This window comes from Dasypus novemcinctus, chromosome 4, assembly GCF_030445035.2.
Source record: "Dasypus novemcinctus isolate mDasNov1 chromosome 4, mDasNov1.1.hap2, whole genome shotgun sequence".
NCBI classification, from domain to species: Eukaryota; Metazoa; Chordata; class Mammalia; order Cingulata; family Dasypodidae; genus Dasypus; species Dasypus novemcinctus.
In genome coordinates, this window is record NC_080676.1 from 60,414,100 (window position 1) to 60,432,525 (window position 18,426).

Here is an 18,426-nt window from a genome sequence, read left to right on the forward strand (position 1 = left end):
TAAGATCACCAGAAAAGTATCTAGAGCCTTTTTGCAGCATTAACGAGTTTGAGAATTTGATGAAAACTGGAGCTCTCCCCAGGACAGATATCCATCATTTTGCATGTAATTTCTGGAGCCTCAACTCCTTCCCCCCTGGTCATCGGGAGCTCTCTAGAGCAGTGCTGTCCAATGGAAACATAACATGAGCCACATATATAACCTAAAATTTTCTAGGGCTCGATTCAGCAGCACATATACTAAAATTGGAACAATACAGAGAAGATTAGCACGGCCCCTGTACAAGGCTGACATGCAAATTCGTGAAGCATTCCATATTTTTAGTTCCTTAATAAACTACCCACCTAACTGAAAAAAAAGGTTTTTTTCTAGTAGCCACTTTAACAGAGTAAAGTGAAATAGGAAGGACCAATTTTAATATATTTTATTTAACCTAGTTTATTCAACATATCCTCATTTCAACATGTAATCCATTTTTAAAATTTGAGGTATTTTAAATTCTTTTTTTGTGTTTAGTCTTTGAAATCCTCTGTGCATCTTGCACATACACCTCTTCCCAATTGTAACTAGCCACATTTTAAGTGCTCAGTAGCCACATGTGGGCTACTATATTAGCACAGCTCTAAAGCCCCTTCTCCAAATGAGGTATTCAGAACATCTGCATCTTCTGGTTAAAAATATAGACTCCTCAACCCCATCCCTGGAGATTCTAATTCAGAAAGTTGGCATTGTAACCAGCACTCCAGGGTGATTTTTATACACACAAGTTTGAGAGTCAAATTTAGTGTATTACCACATGATAAATGTACTCGAAATATTCACTCATCCTCAGCCATCCTCTATTGAAGAAATTAATGAGAAGAGAAACCAAAGAAGGGCCAGGAGAGGAAGAGCAAAAGGATGGGCAGAAGAAAGAAAGGCAAGCAGAAGAAAGAAGCAACCAGTAAGGCCTAGATAATTAACAGGCAGAATCATCCAGTTCTTGGGAGTTGGGGTAACAAGCCCACTGAGGCCACCCAGGCTAGGCAGTGGGGGGTATGTGGGAAGGGAAATGCTTTACCTCTGAAGCTGCTCTAGGGACACCTGAGAATGACCTTGGGGAGCAGAGAGGATGAAGAATCAGGAAAACATGCAGAAGTCAATAGAGACAGAAAACTGAGGCTGTAGCCCATTGACTGAGTCTAGGCCACATAGCAGGACCACATGGGCCCAGAGAGGAAGGAAGGCTGGCTTGGAGGATGTCTATGGTCAGAGAGCAGGATTCACTGCAGTTCACAAGTAAAGCAGCTGTGTGGGAGGGATGAAACTGGGGCATAGAGAGAATAAGGTGGTGGTGGACTGGACCCTGCTGGCACTGTCAATGGAGAGCTAATATTGCTCATCTCTCTCCAAACTCTTTGGCGGTGATGTGAGGTTGGTAGCTTAAAGTCAGCCATGTTGGAGGTATTTATACCACAGAAATCAGCAAATGCTACAAATCCAGGGTTTTACTTTTCTTTTTTTTTTTTTTTTTAGGAGAACAGTCCAGCTTTCTAGTACACTACTGGGAAAAGTCTGATCTGCCAGAAGAGGCACTCTCAACACGTAAGGGACACAGGCAAATTCAAGTTATGTGTCCTTTCATACTTGAGAGAAAATGAAAGTTTTAAAAAGTGAGGGCACTACTTTCTAAAATATAGTAATAATAATTTTAAAAATTAAAAGGTGCTTTGCAAGTAAATAATAGGCAGGTAAATAAGCTGAGAGTGACCTTGGTCTTTGGGGTGGAAAAGAAACAATCAGTTCTAGCGGGGATACCAGCTAATGTAGAGTGTGTGTGTGTGTGTGTGTTTGAGAGAGAGAGAGAGAGAGATCAAGAAAGAGAGAGATGATTTGCCTACAGCTACCTGTCATTATTAGGCAGCACGTTCAGACTTGCGGCCCTAAACCTTACCTCCCAAATACAGTCCACTTCTGCCTTCCAGTTCCCTGGATTTAAAATAGCTACCTCGGTGTGGGGATGGAGTCTGGGGAAAGTATGAATGGCAGAAGCCTTGAGTCTCCAAAAGAGAAAACCTCCCTCAGCCCTTTGTTGGTGACCATGGAAAGTTACTAAAGCATTAGGCAAGAGAAACCAACAAGGGAACTTTTGTTTGGAGCTTGACCTGCTGTGTTTCTGAGTGTGTTCATTCAGGTTGGGCCTGAAAGCTGACACTTAGAGAGTAAGGCCCAGCTGTCAAAATCCCCAGGTCATTTTCCTCTCTTGAGACTCCAGCTAGGCCTGGGGACTGAAGTGTACTAGGTATGTAGTTAAAGCTGTCCTAGAGTGAATGAAAAGAGGAAGGCCATCTGCTTGGGGCACAGGGATCAAATGCCCAGGCGACATAGCTGTTTTTCCAAGCCATAAGAGAAATACAGTCACCACTGATTTTATTATGGCATTTTATAAAGTGCTTTGTACATATTTTGTTATATAATATCCTGAAGCCAATATTATTATGATCTTCCTTTTGCCCAAGAGAATACACATTCAGAGAGGCTAAGCAATCGGAAGAGCTGACTTTGAACCCAAGGGCTCGGATTACCCGCGTAATGCTCACCCAGTCAACACTGTCCAGGCTGGTTGCCACGTGTCCATTCCCAGGAACCTTACCTGTAATCCTCCCCAGTTGCCCATCATACATTTCTCCAACAAACCCGGATACGTGGGCTCCTAGACTTACTCCAACCATGTAAATGTTGTCAAGAGAAGCTCCATTTGCCTGGAATTCCAAGAGATCCAGCATTATAAATTATGAGGGGGGAAGGAAGCAGCTGTGGCTCAAGCAACTGAGCTCCCGTTTACCATATGGAGGACCTGCATTCATCCCCAGGAGAAGCAAAAGCCCCTGCACAGCAAAATGACGCACCAAGAAGTCTTGACTTTGGAGAAACATTTCTTTGTGACTTTCATTCATTATCCTGTTTAAATATCACAGCACACCTGCAGGTTCCCCCCACCCACCCATCCTTCCTGGAGCTTATTCAGACTTGCAAAATGATTCTGCTGGTCACTGCAGAAACCACTTGGCCTTAAAATATCCAGGTACTGGGTCAGTTTTAATTTGGCCCAGTATCATTAAGAGAATGTCTCTCTTACCAACATCTGGTCGATAAATTCCTTCAAGACTTCTGCCACTTTTCTGGTCTTACTAGAGGCATGGTTGTACATTACATTTGTAGCTCCTCGATTCCAATCAACAACAACCACATTCATATCATCTACTAAGAGCAGCCCCTCTACTAAGTCCCCCATCCAAACTGGAGGGGAGCCTGTTAGCCTGAATCCATGGATTAAGAAGGTGGTTTTCTTGGTCACATTCAAGTTCCCAAAAGCTGTGGAGTTGATGGCTTGTGCGCAGGCCATGTTTTTCCTTGTGAAGAGCATCAGTTTCACATTTAGTTCTGTGCCAACCACTGCACTGTGTAAGCTCAGTTTGGTGAATGCAGTACATGTTTCATCTGTGTCTGAAAATAAAAATCAGATGACATCATGACAGTTCTTTCCTTTGCTGGGAATCAGGTTAAGAGTGCTATCTGACAGTACTGGACTTTTTTTTTTTTAATGTTCCTTACAGCACCAACTAGGATCCTGGATCAAGTTGAATTAGGTTGCAAAGTCGTACCTGATTCAGAACTCTTAAGTAGTGACCCCCAGGGTTTCATACACGTTACCTTCACCAGGAAAACCATTCTTCCCTGTCCTATCCTCCTTCAAAATCCAACCCAAAAGTCATCTCAGGGAAGCTTTCTCCAATCCTCCTAGCTGTAAGTAATGTGCTTTACCCCAGAACTCCCCAAACTCCTTAACAGTACAATGAAAACACTTTTAGGGTTATATTATGGATATTTATGTACATGCATGCATATCTTTCTAGACCACAATCTCTATGAAATGGTGTCTTATAATCCTGTGTATACCTCACAGCATCCAGCAATTTGTAGAGGACTCAATAAATATCTATAGTGGGCCGAATCTGCATTGCCCAATCACCTCTTTTACTGTCTAGAGCACCCTCCTGGGTCAGCAGTAGAGAATGTAATGAGTTCTGCTCTGAGGCTTTCTGTAGCCTTCCTTGGATTCTCTCCTTTTTTGTTCTTCAAACATTCATCCTGTTGAGTTGGCTCTAAGAATAGTCTTAGGGAAAAGGGAAGGAGGAGGATAAGATGAGCCTAGAGGATCTGTTATGCCAAATAATAAGGGAGTGCTTTAAAACATATCACAAGGACACAGGTGATGGCTTGAAGGGGCTCCCACTGGCCAGGTTAAATAAATAAACAAATAAATAAATAGAGAAGAGGAGAGGACTTTTGCTTAGATTATAATGCTGAATGACGATTGATAAAAGTGGAGGTAGTGGGGGGATTGTGGGAAGATGGCATCAGACTAGGCAGGCAGGGCTCAGCTCTCTCACAAAAACAACAGAAAGATCCAAAAGCTGTCCAAGGGACCTGCTTTAGGAGTTAGCAGACTAGGACAGGTGCTACACAACTCCCAGGAAGGTAAGGGACAGAGAGATGAAGAAACTGAATCAACAAATGTGCATTACCAAACCCCTGTGGTGGCTGGGAAGGGCTCCTCTCCCCTACCCCCAAGATATTAAGCTGGGGTAAAATCCCTGGCTCACTGCAGCTGACAAAGAGGGAAATAAACATCTTCCTCCCTGTCAGTGCTTACAAGGGAAAAGGGAGGTCAAGTCAGGGGGCTTTTCTTCAGTGAATTCTTCCTGCACAGTCTGCGTTGACTCTCAACTCTGGCCAAACCAAAACATGGCAAAGCTGAGGTTAAAATACTTCCATGGAAAGGTGTGCCAATGAGTGCCATCTGCTGGTTGGTCTTGAAATTGGATGGACAAAAATTGCTTTTGGCTCTGTCTGTGCCCAAACTCCTGGGAGAAAATGCGCACCCCACTAGTGAGACCCTGGCCCAATTTTGATAACTTAAACTGGGCAATTTTAAAGACTGAGAATAAGTGGAACCAAATGTCAAAGAAGAGCTGTGAAAAAAAATAGGCAAAAGAGAGAAATTGGCCATCAGAGTAAATTCACCAACATATTCAGATGCCTAGACATCAGCAAAAACTTACCAGGAAGAAATGGCCCAGCCGAAGAAACAATCCAAATATCCAGAAGATATTCAGGATTTAAGACAATTAATCAATGATAATCACACACCTCTCCTAAATCAAGTGAAAGAATTGAAAGAAAATATGACTGAAGAGATAAAGGATATTAAGAAGACACTGGATGAGCATAAGGAACAATCTGAAAGCCTACAAAGAAAAGTAATAGACATAAAGGAAATGAAAGACATGATAGATGAGATTAAAAATACATTAGAGTGAGCAGATGTGGCTCCAATTGTTGAGTGCCTATTTTCTATGTAGGAGGTTCTGGGTTCAGTTCCTGGTGCCTCCTAAACAAACAACAAACAAACAGAAAAACCAACTCAGGGGACCCAATGTGGTTAAGTGGTTGAGCACCAGCTTCCCATATACAAGGTCCTGGGTTCAATCCTTGGTTCCTGGTACCTCAAAAAAAAAAAAAAAAAAGAAAAAGAAAACACTAGAGGGAAGCAGATGTGGCTTATGCAACTGAGCTCCTGCCTATCATATGGGAGGTCCCTGGTTCAGTTCCCAGTGCCTCGTAAAGAAGACAGTGAGCTAGCATGATGGGCAGCTACAGCAAGCTGATGCAAGAAGACAATGCAACAAAAGACACAAGAAGGAAAACATAATGAGAGACACTACAAAGCAGGGAATGGAGGTGGCTTATGCGATTAAGGATCTCCCTCCCATATCGGAGGTCCTGGGTTTGGTTCCCAGTGCCTCCTAAAGAAACAAGGAAGACAAACAGACACAGCAAGTGCAAATAATGAGGGGATGGGAGATAAATAAAATAAATCATTAAAAAATAAATTAGAGGCACATAAAAGCAGTTTGAATTGCTCGAAGACAGAATTAGTGATTATGGAGACAGAAATATCTACAGTGGAAAAGATAGGAGAACAAAAAGAGCAGAGAATGGAAAAAATGGAACAAGGCCTTAGGGAAGTGAATGGCAATACAAAATGCACAAACATACGCATTATCAGTGTCCCAGAAGGAGAAGAGAATGGAAAAGGGGCAGAAAGAATATTTGAGGACATAATGACCGAACACTTCCCAACCCTTATGAAGGACATAAATATCAATATCCAAGAAGGACAATGTACCCCAAACAGAATAAATCCATATATATCTACCCTAAGACACCCGCAATTCAAAATGACAAAAATCAGAGATAAAGAGAGGATTTGAAAGCTGAATGAGAAAAGTAAAACATCACATACATGGGAAATTCAATAAGATTAAATGCCGACCTCTCATCAGAAACCATGGAAGTGAGAAGAAAGTGGTATGATGGATTTAAGGTACTGAAAGAGAAAAACTGTCAGTCAAGAATTCTGTATCTGGCAAAACTGTCCTTCAAAAATGAGGGCGAATTCAAAGTCTTCACAGACACACAAAAACTGATAGAATATGTTACCAAAAGACCAGATTTATAAGAGATACTAAAGGGGGTGCTGCAGTCTAAAAGGAAAAAACAAGGGCAAGAGACTTGAAGAAGAATGTAGAAATGAAGATTATTAGGGAGGGTAAATTAAAGGGTAAAATGACAGTAGTATGATAAGACAACAGAAAGCCAAAGTACAAAATGGATGAAGTAAGTAATGCCTTTAGAGTAATGACATTGAATATTAATGGCTTGAACTTCCCAATCAAGAGACATAGACTGATAGAATAGATAAAAACATAAGCCATCTATATGTTGTCTACAAGAGACCCACCTTGGACATAAGGATACAACCAGGTTAAAAGTGAATATTTGGAAAAAGATATTCAATTCAAACAGTAACCAAAAAAGTGCTGAAGTAGCAATATTAATATAGGGCAAAATAGGTTTCAAATGCAAAACTGTTATAAGGGATGAAGAGGGTCATTATATATTAATAAAAGGGGCAGTTCACCAAGAAGAAACAACTACACTAAATATTTATGCACCAACCTGAATGCCCCAAGATATATGAGGCACACACTGGCAAAACTGAAGGGAGGAAAAGATGTCTCCACAATAATAGTTGGATACTTTAATACATCACTCTCAGTGTTGGATAGAACATCTGGACAGAGGATAAAGAAAGAAACAGAGAACTTGAATAATATGATAGATGAATTAGCCCTAACAGACATCCATAGAGCTTTGCACCCCAAAACAGCAGGATATACATTCTTTTCAAGTTCTCGTGGATCCTTCTCCAAGATAGACTGTATGTTGAGTTACAAGACGTGTCACAATAAATTTTGAAAGATTGAAATTATACAAAACACTTTGATGATAATGGAATGAAGCTGGAAATCTATAATGGATGGAAAAGAGAAAATTCAAAAATATATGGAAATAAAACAACACACTCATATAATCAGTAGGTCAAAGAAGAATTTGCAAGAGAATTCAGCAAGTATCTTGAGACAAATGAAAATGAGAGCACAACATATCAAAACCTATGGGACTCTCAAAGATAATGCTGAGAGGGAAATTTATAGCCCTCAATGCTTACTTTAAAAAGGAAGAAAGAGCCAAAACTACAGATCTTACTGCATATCTGTAGCAAAGAGCCAAAACTGCAGATCTTACTGCATATCTGTAGCAACTAGAAAAAGAACAGCAAACTAATCCCAAACCAAGCCAAAGGAAAGAAATAGTAAAGATCAGAGCAGAAATAACTGAAATCAAGAACAAAAAACAATAGAGAGAATCAACAAAACCAAAAGTTGGTTCTTTGAAAGGACCAACAAAATCAACAAACCCTTAACTGCACTGACAAAGAAAAAAAGAGAAAAGATGCAAATAAATAAAATCAGAAATGAGAGGGGGAACATTACTACTAACTGCAGAAATAAGAGAGATATAAGAGGATACTATGAGCAATTGTATGCCAAAAAACTGGACAATGTAGACGAGATGGATAAATTCCTAGAAACACACAAACCATGTACACTGACCCTAGAAGAAATAGAAGACCTCAACAAATCAATCACAAGCAAAGAGATTGAAACAGTCATCAAACCTCCCAAAGATGAAAAGCCCAGAACCAGATGACTTCACAGGTGAATTCTACCAATCAATCAATGACAACTGAACACCAATCTTGCTCAAGGTCTTCCAAAAAATTGAACAGGAAACAACACTATCACACTCCTTCTATGAAGCCAACATCACCCTAATACCAAAACAAGAATCATCAGTGGATGGTAAATCTAGGTAGTTGTGGAATTTTGATGAGTACAATATTTATGTATATGGTCTAAAGTGTCTTCCATAGATTGCTTATTAGTGACTAGAGAAAAATATAACTGAACAATGGAGAAACTAGACAACATCTTGATCAGGTTATGAAAGTTAGCATCACTGGGAATATTTGTTTGTAAAAATAACAATTAGCATCATCAGTGATGGGCAGATGACATCAAATGCCTCCAGCTGTACTGCACTGAGAAGGACATACCATCACGCATGTAGTAGTCCTATGGTGAATGCAGAACCTGAATCGAACTATGAGGAAAAATCAGACAAACACAAAATGAGGAACATTTTAAATTAAATTAAATTAAATGGAGGAACCTATATGCTAAAATTAAATGGAGGAACCTATATGCTAAAAAAAGATGGTCATAAACAACAAAGAAATGACGATGTCATAAACTTCTAGAACATGTGGAAATGTTCTAGATTAAAGGAAACTAAAGAGATAATATATAAATATAATACTTGGTGCTAAACTGGATTCTGAACATGAAGAGAAAAAATGCTATAAAAGGCATTATTGGGTCAATTGACAAATCAAGATATGGACACTGAATTGTGCATCAATGTCAAAAATCCTAATTCTTAGGAAATATAACTGAAGAATTTACAGGTATAAGTCTTGATGAATGTAACTTACTCTCAAATGGTTCAGAAAAAAAATTTATGGTTGGATGGATAAATAGGTAGCAAATGAAAAAGCACATGTGGCAAAATGTTAATAATAAGTGAATCAACATAAAGGGTTTATGGGTATTCTATGTATTATTTTTATTCTTGTAGCTTTTCTGCCAGTTTAAAATTATTTCCAACAAAAAAGTTAAAATAAAAACAAGAAAGGTGGGAGAGGTCAGTAGCAGTGATAAACATAGGAGAAAGGAGGCTATGAGTTCTGATGTCAATACACCAAAGTAGATAGGACTGCTCAAGACTTCAACTTGAAAGGGAACTGGGATTTGGAAAGGTCAAGTTGTAAGACAAAAGAGGAGGTAGAAATGAATGAGAACTTAGGGTTCTCAGGTTTTGAGAGAGTGTTGGCTTTGCAATGTTATGTAATGGCTTGGTCAAGGACCATAACCAAGTAAGAGTCTCTAAACTGGTGTTGGTATCCCAGCACAATACCCTAAGGATTGGGAAGACCGCATAATTTGGAATTATGAGAATGATTTTAAACTGTCCTATGACCCACTGTTCCTCACCCTGCTTGGCTGAAAAAGAACAGCCAACTAGAGAAAGTGGAAGATGGCGGCTGAGTGAACATCCCTGTTAGAGTCTTCTGCAGGGAATCGGCTGGGCGGCGTTGGAGACTCTTTGGGACTGGATTGTTTCGGGATTTTTGCTGGTCCGGAGGTGTCTGGACATCGATTTGGAGGGAAGGTAACAGAGAGGATTCGTCTGTGAAATATACACGGAGATCCCAGCTACCTGCAGAGGATTCCCTTCTTGGGTAGGCGGAGACGAGGCATCTAGCCCCGCTCGGTGGGGCTGAGCCAGGCCCGGCCGGGCCGCGGTAGCGTTTGGAGCCAGGCGGGGCCGGTGCAGGCCCCGGCTGCGGGCCGCGGTAGCGCTTGGAGCCGGGCGGGGCCGGTGCAGGCCCCCGCTGCGGGCCGAGGTAGCGCTTGGAGCCGGGCGGGGCCGGTGCAGGCCCCGGCTGCGGGCCGCGGTAGCGCTTGGAGCCGGGCGGGGCCGGTGCAGGCCCCGGCTGCGGGCCGCGGTAGCGCTTGGAGCCGGGCGGGGCCGGTGCAGGCCCCGGCTGCGGGCCGCGGTAGCGCTTGGAGCCGGGCGGGGCCGGTGCAGGCCCCGGCTGCGGGCCGAGGTAGCGCTTGGAGCCGGGCGGGGCCGGTGCAGGCCCCGGCTGCGGGCCGAGGTAGCGCTTGGAGCCGGGCGGGGCCGGTGCAGGCCCCGGCTGCGGGCCGCGGTAGCGCTTGGAGCCGGGCGGGGCCGGTGCAGGCCCCGGCTGCGGGCCGAGGTAGCGCTTGGAGCCGGGCGGGGCCGGTGCAGGCCCCGGCTGCGGGCCGCGGTAGCGCTTGGAGCCGGGCGGGGCCGGTGCAGGCCCCGGCTGCGGGCCGCGGTAGCGCTTGGAGCCGGGCGGGGCCGGTGCAGGCCCCGGCTGCGGGCCGCGGTAGCGCTTGGAGCCGGGCGGGGCCGGTGCAGGCCCCGGCTGCGGGCCGCGGTAGCGCTTGGAGCCGGGCGGGGCCGGTGCAGGCCCCGGCTGCGGGCCGCGGTAGCGCTTGGAGCCGGGCGGGGCCGGTGCAGGCCCCGGCTGCGGGCCGCGGAAGCGCTTGGAGCCGGGCGGGGCCGGTTCAGGCCCCGGCTGCGGGCGGCGGTAGCGTTTGGAGCCGGGCGGGCCCGGGTCAGGCCGCGGCGGGTACGGAGCCGGGCAGGGCCGGTCCAGGCCAGGGTGGCGGGAGGTGGATGCCGGAGCCGGCTGGGCCGCTGTAGCGAGCGGAGCTGGGCGGAGCCAGGCCAGGCCAAGGCGGCGTGAGGAGCCGGGCAGAGCCGGTCCAAGCCTCCGCGGCGGGCGGAGCCGGGCCTGCGGAGGGGTTTCTGTTTTTTTTTGGTTTTTTTTTTTGTTTTTGTTTGTTTGTTTGTTTGTTTGTTTGTTTTAATTTTACTTAAATTTTTTTTTTTTTTTTTTTTTTGAGCATCTGCAGTACTGGGGAGTTCGTGGGCCCTGGGCGGCCTATTGGGGGTTTGTGGGAAGGGAGGTGCTTGCAGACCCATTTGGGCAGACAGACGGGGGGGTTTTAGGGCAAAGCGGGGGGAAGTTGTTGTTTTAGATAGTGTTGCAATTGTGACACGTGTGTACCTGTATCTCTCTTCTCCCTATCCGTTCCCCACCGTTTGCCCATCCTCTTTTTCTTTCTTCCTTTCTTCTTGCCTTTCTTTTTTCTCTATTATAATTAGTTTGTTTTTTTTGTTTGTTTGTTTGTTTGTTTTTTTTTCGGTTTTCTCTTTCCCTCTTGTCCCTCATCTTCCACTTATTTTTACTTTAATTCAAGTATACAATAGGTGCTACAGGGAACACCTCACATTTGCTGGGTTTTCCCATCCTCCACTGCCTCATTTCTGTGTGAACTGATTTAGGCTACCTACACTATCCCCCTTCCCCTGCATCTTGATATCCACTATCATCTACTGTCTCTCCTATATTCCACCCCCCACCTCCCGTTCTTTGATCCACAAAGTGTCTAACTCTTAATTTCTAATACCTTTGTTCTGTTTTCTGTCTATTATCCACTCTTGAAACTATTACCTTTCTTTTCTTTTTCCCTCTCTCATGAAAACAATAGCTGTGTAGTTCATACCATATTCCTCCCAAATTCAGTCATCAACTTCATAAAAGGTACTCTACCTACAGCTATAACTCTATACAATCTACATGAATCTAACCTCCATCCTTCCAGATCTCATATTCCTGCTTTATTAACATACATCACCAATACAACTTTACACTTTTCCCTTGCTTACACAATTGCCTTTCCCCAACACTAATACTTTCCTCTAAAGTGAACTTAACCAACAACAAGTAACTAGAATAAGAAGAAAAAAGTGACAAAGAGAAGATATAACACCTGTGCAAAAATAACAACTAATTAACCTCCAAGAGCAGACAAAGAAGCTAAGGAACTGATTAAATTCGTCAAAATAAAGAGATGACCAGAAAGCAACAAAAATCTACGAACCAAACCAATAATCAGGAAAACATGGCTGAATCCAATCAACAAACCAATAATCACGAAGGGGAGCAAAACTTGGCACAAGCAATGAAAGATCTCAGAACATTTATCACCGACAAATTTGATGCAGTAATGAAAGAGGTTAACAACATGAAGACATCACTTGGAGGGGAAATTGCAGACATACGCAAAAACATAACAGATATGATGGGAATGAACACCACAGTTCAAGAAATCAAAAATACACTTGCAGCAAATATCAGCAGACTAGAAGAGACAGAGCAGAGAATTAGTGATGTGGAAGACAGTACATCAGAAATCAAACAGATAGTAGAAGGGGTCAATAAGAAGATAGAAAAAATCCAATTAGGATTTAGGGACCTGAATGACAATGCAAAACGCTCAAACATACGTATTATAGGCATTCCAGAAGGTGAAGAGAAGGGAAAGGGGTCAGAAAGAGTGTTGCAGGAAATAATGACTGAAAACTTCCCAAATCTACTGAAAGAGACAGATGTACATATCCAAGAAGCACAGCGCACTCCACAAGTCATAAACCCCAACAGGCCCACCCCAAGACATATACTTGTCAAATTATCCAATGCTCAAGACAAAGAGAAGATCCTAAAAGCAGCAAGAGAAAAGAAAACCATCACATACAAGGGAAGCTCAATTAGATTAAGTGCTGATTTCTCTTCTGAAACCATGGAGGCAAGAAGACAGTGGTATGATATAGTCAAGGTACTAAAGGAAAAAAATTTCCAACCAAGAATACTCTATCCAGCTAAACTAGCATTCAAACATGATGGAGAGTTCAAAATATTCGCAGACAAACAGAAACTGAAAGAGTATACCAACAAGAAACCTCCCCTTCAAGAAATTCTAAAGGGAGTTCTGCAGGAAGAAAGGAAAAAACAGGAAAGGCAAAGTTGGAGGAGAGTATAAGACCAACAACAACAACAAAAAAGACAAAAAAAAATATACAAACAAAATATGACAAACACAAATCCAATCAAAATATGGCTAACACAAATAATTCCTTGATAGTAATAACACTGAATGTCAATGGATTAAACTCACCTATCAAAAGATTCAGACTGGGACACTGGATAAGGAAATATGACCCATCCATATGCTGTCTACAAGAGACACATCTTAGACCCAGAGACGCATGGAGATTGAAAGTGAAAGGCTGGAAAACAATCATACAAGCTAACAATAACCAAAAAAAGGCAGGAGTAGCTATATTAATATCAGACAAAATAGACTTTAAATGTGAAACAATTGTGAGAGACAAAGAAGGATACTACATTTTAGTCAAAGGGAAAATCTGTCAAGAAGATCGAACAATCATAAATATCTATGCCCCTAACAAGGGTGCCTCTAAATACGTCAGGCAAACGCTGGAAAAACTAAGTGAAAGAATAGATACATCTACAATTATAGTGGGGGATTTTAATACACCACTATCAATTCTGGACAGAACATCTCAAAAGAGAATCACCAAAGACACAAAACATCTGAATAGTATATTAGAGGAGCTCGATCTAATAGACATATATAGATCGCTACACCCAAACACAGCAGGATATACATTTTTCTCAAGCGCACATGGATCATTCTCCAAGATAGATCATATGCTAGGCCACAAAGAAAGGCTGAACGAATTCAGAAAGATTGAAATCATACAAAACATTATCTCTGACCACAGTGGAGTCAAGCTGGAGATTTGCAAGGGAAAGAAGCCCAGATTTCACACCACGATTTGGAAATTAAACAACACACTCTTAGAAAAACAGTGGGTCAAAGAGGAAATCTCAAAAGAAATCAATGACTACCTTGAAACAAATGATAATGATAACACAACATACCAAAATTTATGGGATGCAGCAAAAGCAGTACTGAGAGGGAAGTTTATAGCCATAAATTCATATATCAAAAAAGAAGAAAGAGCAAAAATTGAAGAACTAACTGCACATTTGAAGGAATTAGAAAAACAACAACAAAGTAACCCAACAGGAAGAAGAAGGAAGGAAATAACAAAGATAAGAGCAGAACTAAATGAAATAGAAAATAAGAAAGCACTTGAACAGATAAACAAGACCAAGAGCTGGTTTTTTGAGAAGATTAACAAAATTGACAAACCTTTAGCAACACTAACAAAGAAAAAAAGAGAGAAGATGCAAATACACAAAATAAGAAATGAGAAAGGCGATATCACCACTGACCCCACAGAAATAAAGACTATCATAAGAGGATATTTTGAAAAACTATATTCCAACAAAAATGACAATCTAGAGGAAATGGACAAATTCCTAGAAACACATAAACAGCCCATATTGACAAAAGAAGAAATTGATGATCTTAACAAACCAATCACAAGCAGAGAGATAGAATCAGTTATTAAAAATCTCCCAACTAAGAAGAGCCCAGGGCCAGATGGCTTCACAGGTGAATTCTATAAAACATTCCGGAAAGAACTGACACCAATCCTGCTGAAACTATTCCAAACCATCGAAACAGAAAGAACATTACCCAACTCCTTCTATGATGCCAACATTACCCTAGTACCAAAGCCAAACAAAGACATCACAAGAAAGGAAAATTACAGACCAATTTCTCTAATGAACCTAGACGCAAAAATACTTAACAAAATACTTGCTAATCGTATTCAACAACACATTAAACGAATTATACACCACGACCAAGTGGGATTCATCCCAGGTATGCAAGGATGGTTCAACATAAGAAAATCAATCAACGTAATACACCATATAAACAGATTGAAGGAAAAAAATCACATGATTATATCTATAGATGCAGAAAAAGCATTTGACAAAATACAGCACCCTTTCCTGATAAAAACACTCCAAATGATTGGAATACAAGGAAATTTTTTGAACATGATAAAGAGTATATATGAAAAACCTAAAGCCAATATTGTTTACAATGGAGAAATCCTAGACTCCTTCCCTCTAAACTCAGGAACAAGACAAGGATGCCCACTGTCGCCGCTCCTATTTAACATTGTCTTAGAAGTACTTGCTCGAGCACTGAGGCAAGAACCAGAAATAAAAGGCATTCAAATTGGAAAGGAAGAAGTCAAAATTTCATTATTTGCAGATGACATGATCCTATACATAGAAAACCCTGAGAGATCTACAACGAAGATTCTAGAACTCATAAATGAGTTTAGTAAAGTCGCAGGTTATAAGATCAATGCGCAAAAATCAGTAGCATTTCTGTACACCAATAATGAGCAAGATCAGGAGGAAATCAAGAAACAAATACCATTCACAATAGTAAATAAAAAAATCAAATACTTAGGAATAAATTTAACTAAAGAGGTAAAGAACTTATACACTGAGAACTATACAAGATTGTTCAAGGAAATCAAAGAAGACCTAAATAAATGGAAGACTATTCCTTGTTCATGGATAGGAAGACTGAACATTATTAAGATGTCTATCCTACCAAAATTGATCTACACATTCAATGCAATCCCAATAAAAATCAATGCAGCCTTCTTTAAGGAACTAGAAAAACTAACTATGAAATTTATTTGGAAAGGAAAGAGACCCCGAATAGCCAAAGACATACTGAAAAAGAAAAACGAAATTGGAGGAATCACACTACCTGACTTCAAAACATACTATAAAGCTACGGTGGTGAAAACAGCATGGTATTGGCATAAGGAGAGACATATAGACCAATGGAATCGAATTGAAAGCTCTGATATAGAACCTCACATATACAACCACATAATATTCGATAAAGCCACCAAACCCTCTCAACTGGGAGAGAGTGGCCTATTCAACAAATGGTGTCTGGAGAACTGGATAGCCATATGTAGAAGAATGAAAGAGGATTACCATCTCACACCTTATACAAAGATCAACTCAAGATGGATCAAAGACCTAAATATAAAAGCCAAGACCATAAAAACCTTAGAAAGCAGTGTAGGGAAACATCTACAGGACCTTGTAATAGGTAATGGATTTATGAATATCTCACCAAAAGCACGAGCAGCAAAAGAACTAATAGATAAATGGGACTTCCTCAAAATTAAAGCCTTCTGCACCTCAAAGGAGTTTGTCAAGAAAGTAAAAAGGGAGCCCACACAGTGGGAGAAAATATTTGGCAATCAGATATCTGATAAGAAACTTATAACTTGCATATATAAAGAACTCCTACATCTTGAAAATAAAAAGATAAACAATCCATTTAAAAAATGGGAAAAAGACTTAAACAGACACTTCTCCGAAGAAGAAATACAAATGGCAAGAAAGCACATGAAAAAATGTTCCAAATCTCTAGCTATCAGGGAAATGCAAATCAAAACCACAATGAGATACCATCTTACACCCATAAGATTGGCAGCGATGAAAAAAACAGAAGAATACAAGTGCTGGAGAGGATGTGAAGGAAGGGGAACACTCATCCACTGCTGGTGGGAATGCAGAAGGATCCAACCATTCTGGAGAACAGTATGGCGGTTTCTCAAAAAACTAGCCATAGATTTGCCATATGACCCAGCAATACCACTGCTGGGAATATACCCAGCAGAACTGAAAACAAGAACACAAACCAATATATGTACACCAATGTTCATAGCAGCATTGTTCACTATTGCCAAAAGTTGGAATCAACCCAAATGCCCATCAACAGACGAGTGGATCAATAAAATGTGGTATATACACACAATGGAATACTACTCGGCTGTAAGAACAAACACACTACAAACACATGTGATAACATGGATGAATCTTGAGAACCTTATGTTGAGTGAAGCAACCCAGACATTGAAGGACAAATACTACATGACCTCAATGATATGAAATAAACAAGCTGCCCTAGATAGCAAGAGACTGAACGATAGGCTTGCAGGAAATCGGAGGGTGGAGGAAGGATATGAGCCGATGTCTGCAGGGGTGGAATTTAAGACGAGATGGTGGTAAGTATGAACACAAAGAAGAGATAAAAGGGGGGCAAGGGGTTGCCTTTGCTTGGGGCTTTGCGGGTTTGAGGGTGGCTGGGGAGGGACGGGTGGGTAACGTTGCCCAAAAGTGGGGGGAGGGAGGGGTAGCATACGAACCAGGAGAGGGTCAGGTGTTGGTGGAGAGTAAAATGCCGAGAAAATCATATCAAAATATAATAAAGAGGGTTACCTGTTTAGAATGCTCGGAGGGGAGGGTCTGATGCAGGACGGGCTCCTGGGGAATGTCTAAATGCTCATTCTGCCAGAGTGGGTGACACCATGGGGTAGAAACCCAAGTAGTGAGAGTGGGGGTGGACCCACATCCTGGGGAGGACTAATGCCATCCAATAGAGGGAACTGTATCCCTCGAGAGAAAGGGTGGCTCCCAGGGCATTGGGGCAGTTGAGCAAGTTAGGCCCTGAACACTATTCCATCTATCTCTGGAAGTGGCTCCTCAGGAAACGGAGGTTGGCTATCACTGAGGCACTAAGGTGGAAGGGAAAATGGATGTTAAATGTGTGGAACCAAAGTAAATGGGGGGTAAGAGAGGAGTTTCTTGAGAGTACACAAGGATGGATATAAAACATGTAATATTACACCATAACATATAGGAGATGACAGACTGATAATGTAAACCATAATGTAAAACATAGGATAACTAAAAATGTAAAGAACTGTGTATCCTAAAGTATGCACCATAATGTAAATACAGATGTCACCTTGTTAGAAAGCTAATGTCTCAGACTCTGTACATCACTTTAAGTAAATATGATATGAATAGGGCGTAAGAGTATCACTGTGGAAGGGAAAAGGTTTTCTGGTGGATGTGTGGGAGTGCTGTATATTATATATATACATTGCTGTGGTCTAGGACTCCTGTGAAGAAAAGCTGAATAATTAGGGGGGGGGGGGGGGAAAAAAAAAAAAAAAAAAGAAAAAGAAAAAAATAGGATGTTGAATTTTTTCAAGTCAACATTCTTTATCTAAGTTCTTTATCTAACTTTATCCAAGTTCTTTATCTATCCTTTAAACTCATCGCTATATGCCATTCCCTAGTAAGGGACCATGACATTATATTGGGCTTCAAATTTCGGGGAGTTCTGGATCACAGAGTGTTTCAACAATGGCAATGGAGGGATACTGGTATGGGATACCAATGACAGATGATATATGACTGACAGGGAGCTGTACAGAACATATGTCCAGGGTGCATGGTAATGTTTGGATATACTCATAGTGGCAACAATTAAAAACCACAGTAGGGGGGGTACTGAGTTCCCGGCCAGTGGTGCTCTGTCGTGGTCCCTAGGGGAGCAGCGACAGTCTCCCAGGTACAGTGGTGGGGACCGGGAGGGAGTGAGGGTTCAACAGTGAGCCCCTGATACTAATGACTATGCTTGTGAG

General features: G+C 41.8%; 1 protein-coding gene and 1 non-coding gene across 4 annotated transcripts in view; one reads left to right on the forward strand and one right to left on the reverse strand.

Moving 5' to 3' along the window:
• Positions 1 to 18,426, reverse strand: part of LIPH (lipase H) — a 61,903-nt gene that overhangs the window by 30,643 nt on the left and 12,834 nt on the right. For all 3 annotated transcript variants that reach the window (XM_058295493.2, XM_023583199.3, XM_004473729.5), the window contains exons 2-3: positions 3,119 to 3,486; positions 2,633 to 2,741 (exon numbers count right to left, since the gene is read on the reverse strand). In XM_058295493.2, coding sequence (XP_058151476.1) covers positions 2,633 to 2,741; positions 3,119 to 3,486 — 477 coding nt within the window. The remainder of the gene's footprint in view (positions 1 to 2,632; positions 2,742 to 3,118; positions 3,487 to 18,426) is intronic.
• On the forward strand, positions 216 to 322 carry LOC111759213 (U6 spliceosomal RNA). The gene has a single exon (XR_002793283.1). It is a non-coding gene; the product is annotated as a U6 spliceosomal RNA (small nuclear RNA).